The sequence below is a fragment of the Hyposmocoma kahamanoa genome, unplaced genomic scaffold (genome assembly GCF_003589595.1).
Source record: "Hyposmocoma kahamanoa isolate Upper Pololo Valley unplaced genomic scaffold, ASM358959v1 99879, whole genome shotgun sequence".
NCBI lineage: Eukaryota > Metazoa > Arthropoda > Insecta > Lepidoptera > Cosmopterigidae > Hyposmocoma > Hyposmocoma kahamanoa.
The window spans coordinates 3631981-3652940 of record NW_020656077.1 but is presented as its reverse complement, the minus strand read 5'-3'; the positions used below and the strand labels follow the sequence as shown (position 1 = coordinate 3652940).

The 20960-nt window shown below is 35.1% G+C and overlaps 1 protein-coding gene across 1 annotated transcript in view; it reads left to right on the top strand.

Moving 5' to 3' along the window:
• The first annotated feature begins 4378 nt into the window (after nucleotides 1-4378).
• The window catches only part of LOC113239472 (semaphorin-5B), a 53565-nt gene continuing 36983 nt past the window's right edge, over nucleotides 4379-20960 (top strand). The window contains exons 1-2 of the mRNA XM_026476500.1: nucleotides 4379-4723; nucleotides 18726-18850. Of these exons, the coding sequence (XP_026332285.1) occupies nucleotides 18751-18850 (100 nt within the window). The 5' untranslated portion in view covers nucleotides 4379-4723; nucleotides 18726-18750. The remainder of the gene's footprint in view (nucleotides 4724-18725; nucleotides 18851-20960) is intronic.

The following is a 20960-nucleotide window of genomic DNA, read 5'->3' as shown; positions in this document are numbered from 1 at the left end:
ATTTTAATGCTTGCATCTGTTATGTACAATCAACAACACATCAAGCTACACACTTTTGTTCGAATTTTGATACTGAGAGAATAATAAGCGCCTGCAGTTAAATTAATACGAACATGGTTTCAGCAGATGCAACATTGCCATAATATTTTATTAGGCGTTAGACATGACAAAACTAAATTTGTTTTTAAACCAAATGCAACACTCCACACATCCATTTTATATCACTATTTAAATAACGTATAATGTTAAACATTTTAAACCTTTTGATCATTCCAAAAACTTTTGATTTTTAATACATTTTTATGATCGACAGGTTACAATAATTTACACATTTCTAATCAAATACAAATACAAATATATCAACGGGTAGTAGATATATAAATATGATAAGTATATCTTAGTTGACAAAAATACCATAATTATAAAATCTAGGCGGCGTGAGGGCGTTAGTACCTACCAAGTAGCGTCCAGAACGTTTTAAAGCTCTGAGTGACATTGCAATTGTTGTGGACAGGCGTCTCGCTTATCATCAGGCGCACAACTTGTTTGACCAGTCACTTGGTATCATTGAAACAATTTAAAAAAGCCTTACAGTTTTATCATCCAGTCAATTAAAATTGATCAAGGACGACCTTGCTGGGCACGATAACGCGTTCTTTTATCGCCTATGCTATCAATGCGGTATACTCGTAGAGATAGAGGTAGGTAGTAGGGCAATGGAGGTAGGTGTATATAATTAAATGTTAGGTAGTCACTATTTCTCCCTGCAATTCATAATTGGACGTAATGAAACATAAAGGATCCAAAGCACATCCAGTCACTTTCGAGATATGGCAGTTTGAAGTTGAAAAATGTTTCTTACTCTTGTTTTATTTTCAAAACTTATAATGTCTTGTAACTCCAGAGATATTTATTTATTTTTATAAGTTGGATTTTTTGCTGATCAAGAGGTTAGACTTTAGGAACCGTTTGGTACTTATAAATCATTATTTGATAATGTAGTGGAATTTTTTTTTTACTTAACTTTTTGCTTAACTACGCCCAGTATTGGACAAGATTAGTTAATTTACCATAAACCAAATTAAAAAGTCCATATTGAATAGACTTTTTATGGCGACGGATTTTATCCATACGTGCTCAGTTAGAAAAAGTGACAGAACGCTATATTACTTTCATAGTTGTATATTAATAATGAACCCATTTTGTTCATATTTGGACATAATAACTATAATATTTACGATATAAAGACAACTTAGGGATTCTGTTCTGTTTTTATTGGAATAATTACTAACATTTGTTTATTTGCTTTAACCAGTCATCGCCTCATTTTATTATCCACTATTAATGGATTCCTTGTACAACATAGGTACAAAAACAAAGTCTTGCGCAACTTTGCGGTGTGTTCTGGACGCTAGGTAGGTACTAACGCTCTAACGCTGCCTAGATGTTTTTATTTATAGTATTTTTATCAACCAAGATATACTTATCATATTAATATATCTACTACCCGTTGATAGCGTTAATGAAATTAATTTAACAAAGTATTTGATTAGCAATGTGTAAATTTTTGTAACCTGTTGGTCATGAAAATGTATTAAAAATCAAAAGTTTTTGGAATGATCAAAAGATTTAAAATGTTTATCATTATAAGTTATTTAGATAAAACACGCGCCCCGTTCGAACACACTGACAACGTATCTCCGCGCGGGACCGCGGGTTTCACCGCGCCCTCGCGCGGAGTGGCGCGGCGAACCGCAGGGTATGGCATACTGCGCTCCGCACTACCGCGCAGATTTTTAAGCTTAAGGACATGTTCAGTTTTCTACAATAGAACTCGACGTCCATAAATTTATATCTGCTATTGAAAATCGACCAAATGCATCTTTTTATTTTCTTAAATCTTTGTATTGAAGCTAAAATTATCCATTTATCGATCTGGTTCGTTAAAAGGGATGTATCCAATATCTTCGGTGTCTTTTTATTTGAGTAAACATTTTTGTTTATAGTAGACAGTATAAAGACCAAATAGACAATATAACTGCAGCGTCCTGAATGAGTTCTGTATTATTAACCATTCTTGTCGAAGAAGGATCTCGGCTACATTTACAATCACTACGGCGATCAACTGCGAAGCGAGTACTTTAAGTGACGCGGGGCCTCTAGACCGCTGCCCCCGCGCAGATTAAGCCGCGCGTTGACGCAGATCTGCGTCTCCGCCACCGCGCGCGTGATTCCGCGTCTCGCGCTACGTCGCGGGGATCGGTGCAGTGTGATAATCGCCTTAGTCGATAATTAAAGATCTATGAGATAAGAAAAACTATCAGCATGGGTAATTACCGTATATACATATATGAGTAATTATCAGATCACGATAATTAATCAAAGAAAATATACAGCTTGTTAGATTCGAATCCTAATAATATAATGCAGAGCAAGCGGACACAAAAATATTTAAAAATTGTGTTTACGTGGTGCGGTCTTATAAATAAACGTAATCAAAAAGTCGAATATGGCAAAGCGGCCAGGTTGTATATTGTTAATTTACATAACTTACCTTGCGAATGTTTATTACTTCATCTGTAGGTGGCTAACTCTCGCTCGGGGCTGAACTTGGTAGGCAGAAATGTACTCCGTTACCACTACGATAATGTATAAAAATGTACTTCGTTTAAGTATGTTCATACCTACACTCAGCTGATGATTAAGCTATACTAACCATTCTCTCTTCTCTTTGAACTGTAAAAAGGAGGAAACGCATTATATTTCGCACATGAAAACAAATGTTCTCGTAACTTCTCAAAATTTGGTGTCATTGAGAAAACACGATTTGAAAGTTAAAAAAAAAATATTGAACGGATCTTGTTGCGCATAACATTATTATTTTTAGTTAGGTACACATAATACTTAGAAGCACCTGAACCAATTTCAATGTTAGCTGCCATTTGACATTTAAGTAGGTATATTATGGTGCATAATTGCAGATGTTACCCGCTGTAACATAAACAATACCACCGTAGATATTAAGACTTGTGTGACCGGGACTGTACTCAGCAAAGGATGCCTACATTGTTAAATAATAACAATAACCATTTAATTTTGTTTCTATAATCACAATGGCATGAAACTACCTACTAGTAAACAATAGGAACATACCTACTTATAGAGAGCAGAACCTGTATTGGGATACCCCGTGTTACAGTATTCCGACCCCCGCACTCGGACTTAATATATAAATAGGTAAATTGTTAGATACTATCAACAACTCGTAGTTTTCACTTGACAAATAAGTTTACGTAATATGTACTGAATGTCCGAGTTTGTTTTCAGTTACAATAAAATTACCTTTTTAGTACAAACCCTATAAGTATGCTCATTGGTAGATCCACTTTCTTGGCTACAAACAAACATACCAGCCTACCTACATACCAAAGTAATTGTTTGCAAAGATACTAAAATCATTCAAAGTTTAGAAAAACCTAATCCCAAGACCAAGAAACCAATATATCTTCCTAATCATTTTCCCAGAAGCGTGGCAGTCTATGGCGACGCAGTGGTGAGCAGGTAGATATAGGTACTTAGACGATCTCGTCGGCAGAGAAGCGGATGGAGCGGTGCGGTCGGTGGCCGCAAGGACGTTGGTGCGCGGGCGACGACGATACGGCGCGGGCGGCGACACGGGGGGTTTCTCCACCAATCACAGCTCGCTTGTCTATATGTGCGTGCTTCCGTGTACTCACGCGTTTCTGCGGAGACTGACATTGGACCTTACAGAGCTGCTGCTTTTTAATATTTGCCGTAAAGTCAGGAAATTTTCTCGGGCATTTTATTGGCAAAAATCAAACTTATACAACAGCCAGCGTTACTGGTAGGGATAATGATTTCGTAAGTAAAACAATAATTCAAAGGAATGAATGAATCTAGTTTCTGTTGTTATCAAAAGATAGAGAGAAATTGATAGATGCACACCGAATTTCCTTATATATTGTTCTCTAAAAGAATGTTACACAACGTTTAATTTAAATCAATAGGGATATCTTGTGACATGATAACTTTTTAAATAGGTATTATATATTTTCAAACATCATTGCCGAGAGTGAAAAAGATAATGTTCCAAGTTACAGTCACTTAACCAAATAAAATTAATTTTCCTACGCCGTTCATATTCATACTAATTTAATAAATAGCATTTGTAAAATTCTAAGATAACTTAATTTCGAAGTCGGCGAAACGGATAAACTTTCTCGGGTAAATAATGTGTTAGGTCTGGCAATACATGTCGGTCGAGAGATACCGACGCAGCAGTGCAGTTAGCTCGTCCACTGGCTCTGTTTACGCACACTGTTGTGGTGCTTTTTGTGTTTTTTTTTTGTTTATTCCCCGTAGCTGCCTGCTATTTGAACGCTTCCTTTACTCGCGTCTACCTATAACTGTTTACGAAGATTTCACCTTGTTTCCTAATCGTAAATGTTGTATTATCTAATATTGCAAAATTAGGCAGAAAGCTTGAAGTGAAATTTCTAAGTCAGATGTTAGAGCAAACGACATTAACCTCGTTGTGTGTCAACAAATAAATATAAACAGTGATCGGGACAAGTTAGACTGGTGTTCGTAACAAGAAGTGATGAATTAAACAATGTTTTAAACTGGATCCTGGACAAGAATGGGCATCGTGCACTTATATCGGTGCGTGATTTTCTCCCGACTTCGCCCACATTCGTTTATGGTAAGTAAAAAGTTTCGTGTTTGTGTCGTAACGTGCCTACAACTTTTTACTAAGGTGATTGGAAGATGCATTTTCGAACTGGCTGATCTACTTATAGTTTTAGTATACATGACGACTTGGTACTTGGTTGTATTTATGTTTTGAGTTTTATGGATTCGAATTTAGAAGGCGGCAAGCTTTCGAAACCAATGTTAATGTAGTTGAAATGGGTAGCGCGAAGTCAAGCCCACACAAATTTATGAAATTGGAACCTGTTGTATATACCTGCCAACATCCTTCACAAATACCCAGCTTGTGGCATTAATTACTTGCATCCTGCCTGCTTCTCTTGTTATAAAACCTCAATATCAGCCTGGTTTTTTTTAAATAAATTATCATATTTATTTGGGCAAGCAAGGGTTCCACTGTAAAGCCTCTTCATGTATTAGTTCATCTTTCTTAGTTTTGATGGAAAAGGTGATAAGTGCCTGTTCATAAATAGTTTATTTCATATATCATGGGTTGATGCTTTATAATTATATATGATAGGGTTATTACCCTGTTTTTTTTTTATAGTAGTTACAGGCCCAAATTTTTTCATAGAAGTTTTTTTAACGTAAGGTTAGCTTTACATTGCCCCGTCCCTTATTGTACTAAAGAAATAGAGTATGGGCAAATGTATCTACACTTAATGTTTCTTATAATGTAAATTTATAATTTGTTTTACTACACAAGTCAACATTTACTGTGTTCAAAAAACTGCCCAGAGCTTTGTTCTCAACCAATTTCACTGTGGCATCAAAGGCATTAACAGATGAAAGCTTTCATTTTGTGATAATTAATACACAGTCTTCATACGTATGCTAAGAGATTATGTATAGACAATATTTAAACATTTTGAATATGGGTAGAAAATAGAGCTTTTCATTCATAGATAAAATACACATTTTCATTTGGGTCAATTGGTATTGTTATCATTTCGAATAGATGATTTGTTGTCACAATTTCACTGCCCAAGTAAGATCTATTTGGTTCCATGTACTGGCATAAGCTTATAAATCTTGACGCTTTGGAACGTTCTTATCGCTGGCAAACAAGAATTGAAATTGCTTAAGTTTGAAACTGGACATGTCATTGATTCCATATTGAACATGCTGTTCTAAGGATAAGTATTCGCTAATAAATTTAGGATTTTATTTACAGATGGTAATTTTTGATAATACATACAGCAAACTAGGTAGGTACACAGTCCAATAAGAACAAATAAGGCAACTCCCGCTTCTTTGGCACGTAAATGCCTACACTTCACTCGGAGTGCAAAGTTGTTACATTATTATTTACTTTCTTTCATCTTCATTATTATGTAGTCTACATATTGTTTATATGAAAGAAATTAAGGAGTATAAGACAGTATTTTCATGCTGTATTGAAATAATTTTGCTAAATGCATACTTACATGTTGATATTTTTATACAGCACCGTGCACTGGTATCTTGGTTATGGAGTATGATTATGAAATAGAAATTAAATGCTGAGCAATTCTGAATTTCAGGTACTCTTTTTCAAACTGCCATAAATGCAATAATAAATACATCTACTATTTGATGTCATTTTTTAAACACAGAATGACTGCTTTAATTCTATAAAAAGATACGCGTGTGATGACCCACGCTTTGCAACGCGATTGCATCGCAAAATTATGAGTGTGTATGTGTGCGTCTTTACACGATGCGTGCGTCTGTACACGATGCACACATTATATGCCGCGCTGCTATATTTGTATGGCGTATACCGTTATATTATACTATGCTAAGTACATACATTTGTTGCGTTTTCTACATCTCAATGAAAACTGAAAATGTTCCTGTTAATATTGCATCTTTATCAAATAACAATGGTGGATTGTTTGAGAACTTTCTACTAATATCATGGAGCATGGCACAAAAATTACAGCATCAATGCAAGTGCTAAATAAATAATGTCACAGCACAATGGGCAACATTGTGTGATTCAAATCAGGCCACTAATGAGTGCTCTGATTGTTACCAATCAACTTTAGTGTGGAACAGAGTTTTGGATGTTGTCTTCTGATTATATAAAACTGCATGCAAATCACATATACTATGATTTTAAAAATATTGTTAACAGTTTGTTATCATGTGGCTATGCAATAAATTATTTGAATTGAATTGAAAAAACTATGATATCTAGGTATCTAGTACAATCTTTTTTTTGTCATGTCTCGGTACATACAAAGCCTCAAATAGTAATTTCCTTTTACGAACAACACACTTTGTATTCTTTCATTTAGTTCAAAGAATAACTTTCTCTAAGTCCAAACTGGCTTGTTAAAATAATGATAGAAAAACTTGAAGTTAGTGTATGCAATTAGTTTGGTGATATAATTTTGTTTGACTTTAGTACCATTCTTTAAGATATTTATAATTTATAGTCGATTTATTTACTTTTTTATGTATATTTTTATTACCTATTATTTATTGCAATATGCGTACATTACATGGAATGTATATAAGTATATTTATGTATATAAGTGTGACGATCTGACCTCCTTCATCGTTATCCCACCTTTTTATCATACTTTTTTCTGATTCCTGGCCACTTATTTTAAAATTTTGAATTGTCGAATTCCCTTTTCTTTCACTATTTTTTGCGTTTGTTCCATCCGTGTCGTCCATGCCCACATGGTGCCCACAAATTACCTACATTTTGTTATACTTCACGTCGATTACTCTTAAAATTACTTTATTATTGTATTGTGTGTATTGTTTTAGTTACTTTTAGGCTCAACTCACACTGGTGCAGAGTCGAAGCGTCGCGTCGCGTCCTGTTTTTCCACTACACCGCCTGGCGACGCGCGTCGACACTCGCATTAGTGCGCCGGGATCACAGTGTAGTCGGCAGTCGGCGTCTGACGCCTTATGGCACCCTAACAATGGGAAAATAGAGATGAATATGCTATAGGCGAAAAACATGTCGCGTCGCGACGCTTCGACTCTGCGCCTGTGTGAGTTGAGCCTTATAGGGAGTGTTTTATAATAATTGCAACTTTTTGTATCATTTTATTTGTTACAGCTTTCTGTAACTTTTTTATCATTTCTTACAATAAATCTTTAAAATTAATCAAGTACATACGCAAACAAATATTCTTGTACTTTCGAATGTGTATGAATGATACCTACTAAATTATTTTTGAAAATTCATCCATAAAATGTTTTAGATTATGTCAATGATCTTATTAGGTACATTGTTGTCAGTAGTAACTTTTATTGCCTGTAAATTTCAAGAGGTCCAGGATTCGATTCCCGGGCCGGGAGAAATATTTGTATGGCCTACATTTATTTCTCTAGAGTTTTATTTGTGTTTTTTTGTGTTTGGCCATGGCACCCGCGACACAGGGTTTCCCTATAGCGGGGCTATAAGTGCATGGTTATAAAATAAAAAAAAGTGAGGAAATCGCGAACTAACCAAGTTTTTGCATATGGTTAAAAAAAGATCTTCAGATCTGGAATGTGCCGATCTTTTTGATTAGTAAAGAAACCTGAAGTCGCATTCGTACTATTTTCGTATACATTCACCCTAACTTATTGTTTTCATAACGTTTTAACACAGAGCGTTTCTTACGGTTCAACAAAGAGTTTCTTGTATACGCTGGTTCCTTTCACTACATACACAGCAGCACTGAGAGTGGCATTGTTCCCTACTATTTACATACTATATTGACATGTTTTCAGCGATATGTATATCATGCGAACTCCGACATGCTGTTAGGCACGTAGGACTGACTGTACTCAGTTTTATCTTGAGTGCCCTCGGGTACAACATACGTATTGATTGTTAATGACGCGATATTCTCTTTAGTCACATATACTGTTTTACTTACCATCATTGGAATTCTATAATAATTATATAATATTAGACTATATGTCATAAACCGTCGCGTAAACAAGTCTGCAGTCTGCGAGCATGTCATGGATAAACCTACACATTCAATGAAGTTTGACAAAACCCAGGTCCTTGCAAAAGAAGTACGTTATCAACCCAGGATGCTGCGAGACGCCATTGAAATTAAAAAAAACATCCTAATTTCAACAGAGAGGATGGTTTCTCCGTACCACCAGTTTGGGATCCAGTATTTCCTCTAATGAAAAATCCCAAACAGACATAAGACTGCAGTACTAATTAATATGTTTTAAATTATTCTAATTTCTATTATAAATTAATAATAAATTTAACTTAATAAAGATTCATTCAATAAAATTATTTGTAAAACGTAATATAGCATAAATTGGAATGTTTCTTTGTAAAATTAAAAATAAGGTATATAATATATATATCTAATATAATTAATGTTAGACATAACTGGTTGTTGACTGTTCCACCACAGTCAACCGTGACCATGGGACCTGTAAAGGACCCGAAACGTTAGTTTACGTTTTAAATATACGCGATATAAATCCGGAAAAATAGTTTCATTTCCTATGTGTAGCAATCGTGAAAACCTAAAAACTCGATATATAAGACTAGGTTGGTAAAGTACTTTCGTAGGCTCGCATATGATATACATATATTATAATTTACAAATAATTACATATAATATTGGGCAGTTAACAAAATAAATAAATATTATAGTTATTGATATAATTATCTTGATAAATATACCTAAATAATTATCTTTATATTTATAATTAATTGGTACTTACATTAAAATGTTGCCTCTAACAATGTCAGAGATGGACAAGCGCCCGAGTTTTTACTCGGCACTTTGTTAATGCCGGGATTAAATCAGGTTAATACCCATTAATGCCCAATATCGAGGGTAAAAACTATTTACTAGTAGACATTTGTTGTAAATCAGTTTCGTTCAAATTTCATGATATTCCAAAATGTTTATTGCTTTCTGATCTAGACGATCCGATTTGCCTTCCTTGGTCCGCTTGAAAATCGCTTTGAAATAAATCGTTAGACCGTATGCCCCTGAATCGATTTTCGTAATAATAGAATTGTTTATAGTTAGTAGTGAGAATCCACAAGATTGCAAAGTAGGTATTGTGAGGAGTTGCCTGTTTTTCATCTAGAAAAGATATTACATCGAATTTTGAGTTTTCGCTGTTTCTACCCACGATTTTGGGCAGAAATGGATTAAAACCAGGTGCTTTGGGAAAAACCCGGTTAAAATCCAGGCTTGATTGGGTTTTGACCCACTGCCCATCTCTGCCAGAGACTTATCTAAACGTGTCAAATGTCAATCTCATAAAGAAGATACAAACGAGATCGTTTTCCCAAATATTTTTCTTCGTATTTATTTAGGTTTCTCACTGTTTGTCAAAAATTAAAGAGACAAAACTATAAATCAGCATCTATAATTATCGGACATAGTACCGGATAATTATCAAAGAAAATCTTGATAATTTAGACCCTTGTAAAAAGTCTATATTTTATTTATTTCTGTCATAGGCTTATCAATTTGCGTCTTCACACAAAATTTTATGACAATAAGTGCGTAAACGAGCTTGTTCAAGGTCTGTCAGACAGGCGGAACAACAAACAGACGATCATGATGAAACTGTATATAATTCTAGATATACCATTGGTAACTATCTCAATTATCTCAAAATTTTTGTAAATATGGTGGAAATGTGTCATATTAGATATGCATTAGATATAGATTTCGTTACATGTGGATTAGGTAAAGGCAAGGTAAACCGTAAATCTAACTGGACTAAGTGGCATTTTTAAAAATAAACATCTATTACTCAACACATCCATATCTTGCGATTATTTACCATAGAATCAGTAAGTGTACAGTGTTCTTTTGCCGCAATTGATTTAGTGCTACAGCCCGCTAAATATCCGAAGCGGGTCAAGTGAAGTCAAACGGTATGATAAAACCCATTTGATTTGAAACCCAATCGACGGCAGTCGATTTTGTACAACTGTCGTAATACTTTTAATCACGTGTAAGTGTTGGCGGTTATCAGTTAAGGAGGTTTACTAGTGTAGTACGTAGGCAAACAAACAGCCGTATCAATTCGGGTCAATCTGCTTGATAGCCATATCAGTCGTAAAAGCTGAAGCCGTCAAATTGTTTTTTACATTAGAGGGTGTTCTTTTGATACGGAGTGCACCATCGGTGAACTAGAAAACAATAACAAACTATATAGGCATCCCGCCTTACAAAATTTTTGCAGCGATACACCACCGGTGGTCATATGAAAGTCCTTTCCGGCAGACAAAAAATTGTGGTCATTTGGATCCCAGTATGAACGTGTTAATAAGTGTTGTTAAGTATTGAAACTTACTTAACAACACTTATAGTTGTATATTTGTATCAGAACTTTTTGAAAACGTAGTATTTTGAGGGAGGGCCTTCAAATCAACGTCCTTTCTCAAAACTCTCTCAGTAATTTCACATTCAATCTAGCTCAGGTTTTGCAACTTGTCTATTAGATATTGAGCGCATGAATTGCGGATGTCGGCACTCTAAAATTGTTTCTAATGAGGAAGAGGATGGGCTACTAACTGGATACTCGGGGACAGTTCATCGTACGCTCGTTTAAAGTTATTCAGTGCAATCAAGTGACTATTAAACTCTAATAGCTTTGTAACGTATCCATTACCATTTCATATATAGGATAGATTTGAACTTTCAGTCATGAAATACGAATATATGAAGTCTTTTATTATGGAACACCTCTCAATAAGTGTTTAAAGGGAATACATAGATTATCATCGAGTGGTATGTATAATACTTCCGTAATTATTGACTATTTAGAGAAAGAAATTCAACCCGTGACTGTGTAACGTGTAACATTTCTGAAACATAGGAAAAATATAAATTAGTCGTACCGTGGTAAGGAACTTGTAACTAGTGATAATCATTTTGAGGGATCGGTATCGGACTATATCTTCAAAATGACCTAATCTGCATAAGGACTAGATCGCAAAACGACCACCTCTGCAGAAAGACTGCAACTTACAATAACTGGGTAGCAAAATTTGATGTCGAAATGACCATTTCGTTAAATAGACCACGTGGTAAAACGACAACAGGTACAGTTTAGTTAAAAATTTGTTGTTAAAAAAATACGAATGAAAATAAAGTTCAAAGTGGAACAAACTTTACTTTATAGGTACCCACGAAAATCTTATGCGGTAAGATATCACCACTCGCCAAAATAGTAAAGCTTTATATTATACTACACTATCAGAAATATACAGCGCGAAGCGGCAAGTAACAAGTAATATTTTCAATAGATATCACTATCATTGTTTATTTTTCTTACACGTTGACTTACCACACCTTACGGTACTACAAATACGGGAGCCGGTGTCGATATTACAAAGACTTCAATCCATCTTAGATATGAAGCTAATGAGCTCTCGAAAACTGGGTCGGAACTATTGATTGCACTCGAGTTTATTTAAGTTGAATTTATAACTACATATTCGTTATCTAAGTAGACTGGCGGTCTGCGTTTATAAAATAAACCGATTTATCAACCATTTGGCCGGCTTTCACCTATAAATTAATCAAGATTTATTGCCAAAAAGCAATTACCTTCTTTATTATAGCTTATTCGCGGCCTGATGGCCACGCGTTAGGTATAAGAGCGGCGAACGGGGAGAGGTAGTTATAATGTTATAAGAATGTATATGTTTTGAGCATACATTAAAAAATTCGATGTAATATCATTGTCTCATCCCACGACGAACTAGCTGCGATCACGACATCATGTTTCTTTGACGTAAATTACCTATCGGTTATATCAATAGTGTTTACAAAAAGCAGAGGAAGTTTTTAGTTTCCATTTTTTAATAACAGGACAGTGTACTTGGTGGTAAACGGTACACTTACACATAACTGTTACAGCGCCATTCAAAGATTTAAATGTCAAAGACTTGAGGCACATGCTACTGCACCCGTCGCCTTGAGCCATAAAGTGTGCCAAGAGGCTAGATGACTCGGAATTAGTAGAGGCAAAGCTGTAGAGCCTTGACCGTAAAGTTGCCTGCTTGCTTATCAGTATTTTACAGGATATATTACGAGGAGTGTGTGATGGAATTACACGCTTTAATTCCGCCTTCCCCTTTCCATCATCAGAGGACTTGGATTCCACCCTTATGTTGTGGACATTCCAAAGATTCACACGAAGAGTTACGCTTCCTCATTCATATGGCGAACGGCTATGGAGTGGAATTCCCTGCCTGCAGACTAGTTATCTGCACGTTGTAACTTGGACCTTTTCAAGGCGAGAGTGAATAGGCATTATTTATGTGTGCTTGTGCATGCTCCACCGTCGACCTCATCGTCACTTTCCATCTGGTGAGTTGGAGGTCTTTTTGGTAAAGTTATTAATTTTTGTTTCATCTTATTTTTTTAAGAAGATTAAATTCTGCTCGCGGTAATAATGGCAGCCTTTTCTAGTTTCTTCTTCATAAATGTCAAGCAAGTACGGTATTTCATACATTCAATTCATGTAATAATTCCTATTGTTAGTAATTTTCCTACTTCTTTTTAATTAAATTTTAAATTATATTATTAAAATTTCAGTGTTACCTAATATTACTACTTTCGTGCCATATCGTCTTATAAAAGTGGGTCCAGCTGAAAATCAGAGTTACAGCAGGCGAGCTGTGACATGTCATCGCCTTATTTTCTCAAACTCGTATCATAATGACCAAATTTACTGAAATGCAAAAAATGGATTGTATATTCAAATTTTGCAGGCTGATTGCTCATCCCACTGGCTGTTACCTGTTCATAAAGTAAAGCATCAAAATTAACAATTAACAGATTGTTATACCTTGTTAGATAGCTGATGAAACGTAGATATTTTATATCTTATCTGCCGATCAACTGCCATAATATTTTTTTTAGATATCCCTTAGAGAAAAATAAACTTTCTAATTTTTTTTTTAATTTCTTAACTTTCTCTTTTCTACTACGGCGTATTGAATTAACTTATTCACTATTTTAATGATTGAGGTCCTAAAGCATCTTATCACACATGTAAAAATGCAATAATTATAATAATAAGACACACAAAATAAACAAAATTAAATTTAGTAGCCTAAAAATCGGCAATTTTGAATAAAAAAAATAAAAGTCAAATATCTCGAAAAGGGTTAAGTTTAGGGTAGGGTGTTTCATAGTTAAATAAGTCAGAAATGATGAGTACTCCACGCCCTTAACGGATCTAGCACGACTTTTCCTGTAACCCTGTATATATATATATATATATATATATATATATACGAGGTACAACATATTTAGCCTCCGCCCATAGTAATTCATAGCCTTAGGTTGCACGAACTTATTTTCACGACCCCTTTTGGTCTTATATTTATTGGAAACTGGTATTTTTAATTCATTACTACAATAATTATCTAATGCAATTTGGTATTTCGATTTCAAATGGACTGGCAGTATTTTAAGAAAATAATATAATTTGTTATAATCACCCTTACGCGTTTTATTTTATTGTTTACTAACTTTGTCCAGGTAAGTATTGAAGGTACGACCATAAACATCATTTCATACATTCAATGGGCAAAAACTGCCAGGTTCGATTCCCGGGTCGGGAGAAATATTTGTATGGCCTACATTTATTTCTCTCGTGGCACCCGCGACACAGGGTTTCCCTAGTGCGGGGCTATGTTGAATGCGTGCATTATTATTGTTTTATTATTAAAATATTAACCATTTTTTGTAAACATAAAGCACTTAAGAAGTTAAGAGTATGAAGATACTCCTACGATTTCGGTGTACCGGCCCTCAGGCCCTATCAGTACATGTTTTTTATACAAAACAATTGTTCCTTGACAATAATAATAAACCAGTCAAATTGCTTTATGCTCATCAAGAATTACAAGCATGACGTAATGGTTTCTAGTGTTGTTATTAGTTTAGTAACACGGTATTGTTTACAATAGGTGTGTGTTTTAATCTCTATATAAATTTACCTATATGCATATATATATATATATATATATGAGATTAACAAGAATATCTTGAGATGAAACGTGATGAGCACCGCCAAGACTCAATGATTAATCTCTGTAACGAGAACTTTTATGGTAATCAATCTATACATATATAACGTTTATATTGTTGTTTGTACGTTTGTCCCTGTGCGTTCCATTATTATTCATCTCATTGCCATGAGTTTCGTGAATGGTTGTGCCTGTTAGTTGTTGCGCGAGTTTCTGAAGTATTAGACTAATTTTTAAACATCAGGTGGGCCAGTAGTCTCAACAAGGTTCGACAGCCGAAAAGGCGGTTGTTTTGCAGGTGTACTTCGCCCTTACGTGACTTTCTTTTGTTTCCACAAATGCGTCTGCCGCCGACAGAGTTAAAAAACGTTTGTTTTCATTCACTGGCATCGCAACGCATTCCGGGTTCATCTAGTTGTGTAAAAGCGTAAATTACGCACCCTTTGGTATTGTATAACATTACGTTCTATGAAAAACAAGGGCTACTTATTTTTACCGCTAAGCAGAGCTCCCTATTTAAAGTTAGAGCGGATCAGTGCAATTACACAAACACAGGAAATTCAAGACGATACAATGAACAAGATTGAAAAATAAGTGACACTAAAGTATGCAGTATGACTAAAGTTAACGAGCGAATGAAACAGTGTTTAGTTTTCAAAAGACACATTGTAAACAATACAAATACGAAGAAATACAAGCTATGACAACCGACTAACAAGAAGCCTGATTTTCGTAGCTGTTAGCGAACTACTGCACTGGTAAGTTGCCCACGTAAATATAATGGGCTCTCAGACCGTCTGCGTAATGGAACGTGGAGGAGGTATCCTTGAATATCATAAATGCGTTGTCCATCCCCATGGAACATAGGGTCTTGAAAGTGTAGGAAGCTTTTTATGTACCTAATAATTATTGCAGCAGTGTATATTGGTTTGACGTTTCTGATTTTTTACTATTACCATTACTAAGGAGATCTAGGAGTCTCCCCGCACGATGCGTCTGGCGCAGCCCGGCCAATAATCGGCGAGTACCTTATGCCGATTTCCAAATCCTTTCACCACGATAGCAAGCATTCTAGTGTATGCCATATATACAATAAGAAGTAGAAGAAGAAGAACTTGACTATATTTATTTTCTCGTACAAATTAAACCTCCAAATAAACTTTGATTAGTTTCCACAACGTGGATGAATTTTATCTGAGAAGATTATTACTGTTGTGCTAACTTTAACCGACTTCAAAAAAAAGGAGGAGGTTCTCAATTCGACTGTATTATGTGTGTTACACGATAACTCAGATATTTGTGAACCAATTTTGAAGATTCTTTTTTTTTTGGAAAGAGTGTATCTCAGTAGTAGTCCCATTTAAATTTGAAGTAAAAATATAATAATATACTTAGTAATAATATTCCATCACTAAGGGTGGCAAACTAAGGGATGAATCTGGTTTCGCGCACTTTCCGTTAACTGATTTCAATAAAACTTAGCAAATAGACGTAATTCAACGAACTTTTGAGGTCGATTTTTTAGTACTCTGTACTGAGATTATTGAATAAGTTAAGTTTTCATTGAAGTTTTGACAGACTAATCATTGAGCTGTACTCTTCACGGTTTATGAAAGTTATATATTGAAGTTTTCAATGGAATTCCAGTTCAACGTGACACGGATAATAAAATTACTGTCCGTTGCCTCAACCAAACAAAATTTCGCATATCGAACTCATGCAAGCTGCGACGACCTATTTAGTACGTATGTTAATAATGTGAATTCCAGTAGGTCCAAAGTAATTGTTTAGGGTTGTTTCATTGACCTTGAAGAAAAAATCCGAATAAATTGTTCTACGCACTGCAGAGCGCTCCGTTTAGGACAGAAATAGAAAAATGCTGTTAATTCGCAGATCTTCCAACATTGATCTCTTGCGCACATTACGTAGCTGGTAAGAAGACAGTTCCAACAAGTGTAGGTTCTTCTAATTACGACAGGTTATGAAGATGGAATTTTTTGCCGCCTAAAGGTAATACACCATGCACCTTGAGTTGACCAATCAGGAGCTAAAGTCGCAGCTCCTGGCTGGTCAACTCAAGGTCATATCGCGCAATTCGATAGATTGTGGCAATTTATTGCCAGAATTTGTATATTGTGAATCCACCTAACTCTGAAAGGAATTTCCAGTAGAACCACGGAAAATTTCTCAAGCAAGTTGTTCTCGCGAGTTATGAATTAGAATCTGGTATAAGTGTTTTGACATAGTAGAGCAACTCCGGCCTGTTTGGCTCGGAGTGTAGGGTTGTTACATTTTTATTCCAGTTCTAAATATAATTTGAAATCATTCAGGTGTTTATCACAGTAGTCTCATGCTGTATTGACATATCCATTGTTAAATGCAATAGGTATTTACGAATTGATTTTTTTGTACCATCGTCGATCGAGTATGATTATGAAATAAAAACTAAATATTGTACAATTTTGAATTTGAGTCGTTCTTGTTTAAACTACCACAAAGACAACAAGAAACACTTCTACTATTTAAAGTCATTTTTTAAACATCGAGCGACCACTTTAATGAATGGCGCGTGGGACTTCCCGCGCTATGCATTGCGAGTGCACTGCGAGATTATGCGTATGTGTGCGTCCGCACAAGCCGCGCTGCTATTCTATGTGCTCCGTGTGGAGTTACCATGTTTGTCTTATTATAACTAGGTATGATTTTGTCGTTGACGTTCTGGAATGTGAAGTTATGGTTTGATACAAAGACAGAAATTTTATGCTAATAAAAATGTCTCCTAATGTAATTCGTTATTATTAATTTTGTTATACGAAGCTCTCTCTACTTACACTTCTGAATCAGTGAGCATAGTATAATATCATTGTCCCAAATGCTTAATATTACACACTAGAAGTAAACTCATAATGTGGCTGTATGTAAACAACTGAAATATGTGGTTAGCCGCTAGACAAATAACGCATCCAGTTGGTCATGCGTCAAGCTGTACAAACTGGCGTTTTACTGCACTGTAAAGTTGTATGCTATGTAAATGATATAAGGTTTTTTTTTCTTCAATAAATTATGCTTAACCATGGCTCTGTACATGGTAAGCACATCACTCAGCACAGCTCTTATCTGCTAATAAAAAAATGAATAAAAATGTAATTATTTATTAAATTTAAATACATATAGTAGGTATATGAGGTTTTCCCATTAAGCAAATCGCCGCCTTACATTCTCAAACTCGTACCTTAAAGCACAAAGTAACTGAAATGCAAAAAATGCATTGTATATACAAATTTGCAATATGATTTCGTATCACATTTCCATCATATTTACACCCTAGCTTTTACCTATTCTTAAAGTATTGCATCCAATTATCACTCTTGATAAGATACTATAAATCAAAGAATGTTTAGTGTGTAGGATGTATGTGTTGTGTTGTATGTGTAATAAATTATTTGAAATCCACCAATTAGTTGATCTACTTGATGCACCTTATTTTATCTGTAATTGTCGGATATTGGAATAGGCAAAGTATGTTTACCAAAACCTCAAGGAAGTAAATCACATAGAGTGGATAGTATCTCCCTCTGAAATCCCGAAATTGAGAAATCCAGTGGTCTTATCACCTTGACATACACAATGTTGGCAATCCTAAGTTGGACCCCTATAGTTACTACCCTATTTGCCATTAACATCACGAACGAAAGTAATGCGTGCGTCTTCTACGCTCTTATTAGAGACTATGTAGACAATGTACCACAATCTCCTCTCATAATACAACATTAAAGTACCTATATCGTGACACATTCTGTCATACTTACTTCTTCTTATAATACTTTATTTACTATTATTTTATAATACTAACACTTTTAACACAAAACAAATAGGTAAAACATAATATCTACACAGGATCGAGATGTACACACGAACATATAACAAGCTAACATATAAAATACACGTTTTGTTGTTTGTATATCTTGTGTGTCTGTACACATTTTTGATTGTTTTTTTTTGTTTGCAGATTGGCGCGTCGTGAACATAGCATCATGCCGCGGGGGGTATATATTGCGATTGTGGTGCTAGTGCTGTGTGTCCTGACTAGGGGTGACCTGCCTGAAGATGACTTCAGGATAATCAGTCGACAAGGTAAGTTCAAATTGCTTGAAAACTTGATCTCGATAGCCTTGCATTTCGAAACTTGTAAGAGAGATTTCGAGTCCCACTGCGAGGCACTTGTCTTCTCAGGTGAGGGTTTGGGCCTTAGTTCGCCACGCTGCTCTGTCACTTTATCCGAGTGTTGTGAACGTGTAAGGCTTCATCATTATCATGTTTTCCTTCACCGAAAAGCTCATGGTAAATTTCAAATTCAATTTCTCACATAAATTCCGAGAAAGAGAAAATAGCTGTCTTCTATCATGCTTTTATCCAAAAAACTTCAGCTTAAACGTCTAAATGAATTGTCAATCTTGACAGGCTGTACGTCAAATCATTAGCGCGATTGCGCACAGTTCAACATTCGTATTTGTTTTGAATCAGAGACTATACAAATCTAGAAAACTCGGACCCACTTCGGATGTCGCTCGTGCACTAAGTCCTATTCAAATACTAGAAAATAAGAATAGCGCTTGTACACCTAGAGATGAAATGATCCCTGTGACTATTTCGAACCACCATTTCTCGGATTCGGATCTGGGGGTCTACTCTCGGTCTCCGTCCGATATCCGTCCGAAACATTTACTGCCAAATAAGCAATACTTGACCAAATGAAAAGACGCGTGATGCGAATGAAGCTTCATACTTGATACTTGTCTTTTAATTTTGTCGAATATTACTTATTTGACAGTAATTGTTTCGGACGGAGGTCGAGAGTAGACCCCCTGATACAGCTTTTTAATTCTATTCTAACTAAACCCATTTATAAAGCGAATTTTTCTACAATGGTTGTGGTGTGGGATTACTTATTACAATACTTGCCTGGCTGTGCATCCGTAGGTTATCGTTCATTTGAGACAGTTATTGATGTCCTACATAAGACCAAAATCTGAAAGCTGTTATAATTATTTTGTAAAGGTTTAAGCACATACAATTAATTGGTTTGTATAAACTTAAGTAATTTCAATTCTCATTAAATTGACACGGAAGTTTACGTTGTGTTCGGTGGTATCATTCCAAGCAGTGTTGTTTTGAAGTAGTTTATAAGTATTTTTAATATGGACTCACGTGCTTGGCTAGCTATAAGCACTATTGTAATATCTCTATACAATAAATTTAACCTAAACAATTGCATGTAGATAGATGTTTTTGTAGACGTCCGCACGGAAATAGAATTACGCAATTGTTTTGAAAGTCTTCTATTTAGTATTTAACAGTATTTGTTTGTATTGTTTTAGTAACTAGTAACAAATATTGTTGCTTAATCAATGAAAAGGTAACATCATCCAATATATTGTTGACACTTGCATTACTACCTATTGCGAAAATAAAATTTAGTTATGTTTACACGTTCTAACATAATTCCCTTGTGGTGGTATTTGGGTAATTTTGAGGTCAATTTTCTCTAATTTTGGTAGCAATTTTTATTATTTAAGTATTCGAGTATATTATGAAGAAACATTACATAATATTTCAGGATACTAGGTACAGAAAATTAATCTGAAAATTACCCATTTATATATTGAGAATGCCATAATGTGGTAAATCTTTAACAGAATTTGTAGCCAGGAGGTATTTTTCACATGGATGATAATGCTCGTATGTGTACAAAATTGTGTTTTGGATAGTTTCAATGAAATGAGAGAACATTTTCAAGATTTGCGCTAATCTAGAGTTGATAAAGGTGTCAAAAGTAAAAAGATGTGAAAGCTGGTGCAATTTAGGAACTACCGCACGTAGATATGTACTTTTTACACACACACGTTAGGGACACACGGTGTCCCTAACGATATTGTTAAAAAAATCGTTTTTTTTTATAATTGTAACTTTTTTTATTAAAAACAAACCTGTCTCGAAAGTTCGTTAGATTACATCTATTTGCCGGATACTACGCGAAGCTGGATTCATCTCCTAGTTTGCCATCCTTACAAGTGGATTACTTTCTTCAAATTGAAATGGGTTTAAGAATCACTGTAATGGGTTCACAAATGCCGGAGTAATCGCGTAACACACACACAAAAACCAAAAACTACAGTATAATTGAAAAACTCCCTTTTTTTGTAGTCGGTTCAAAAATTAATGAAAACACAGCTGCGCGTTAGAC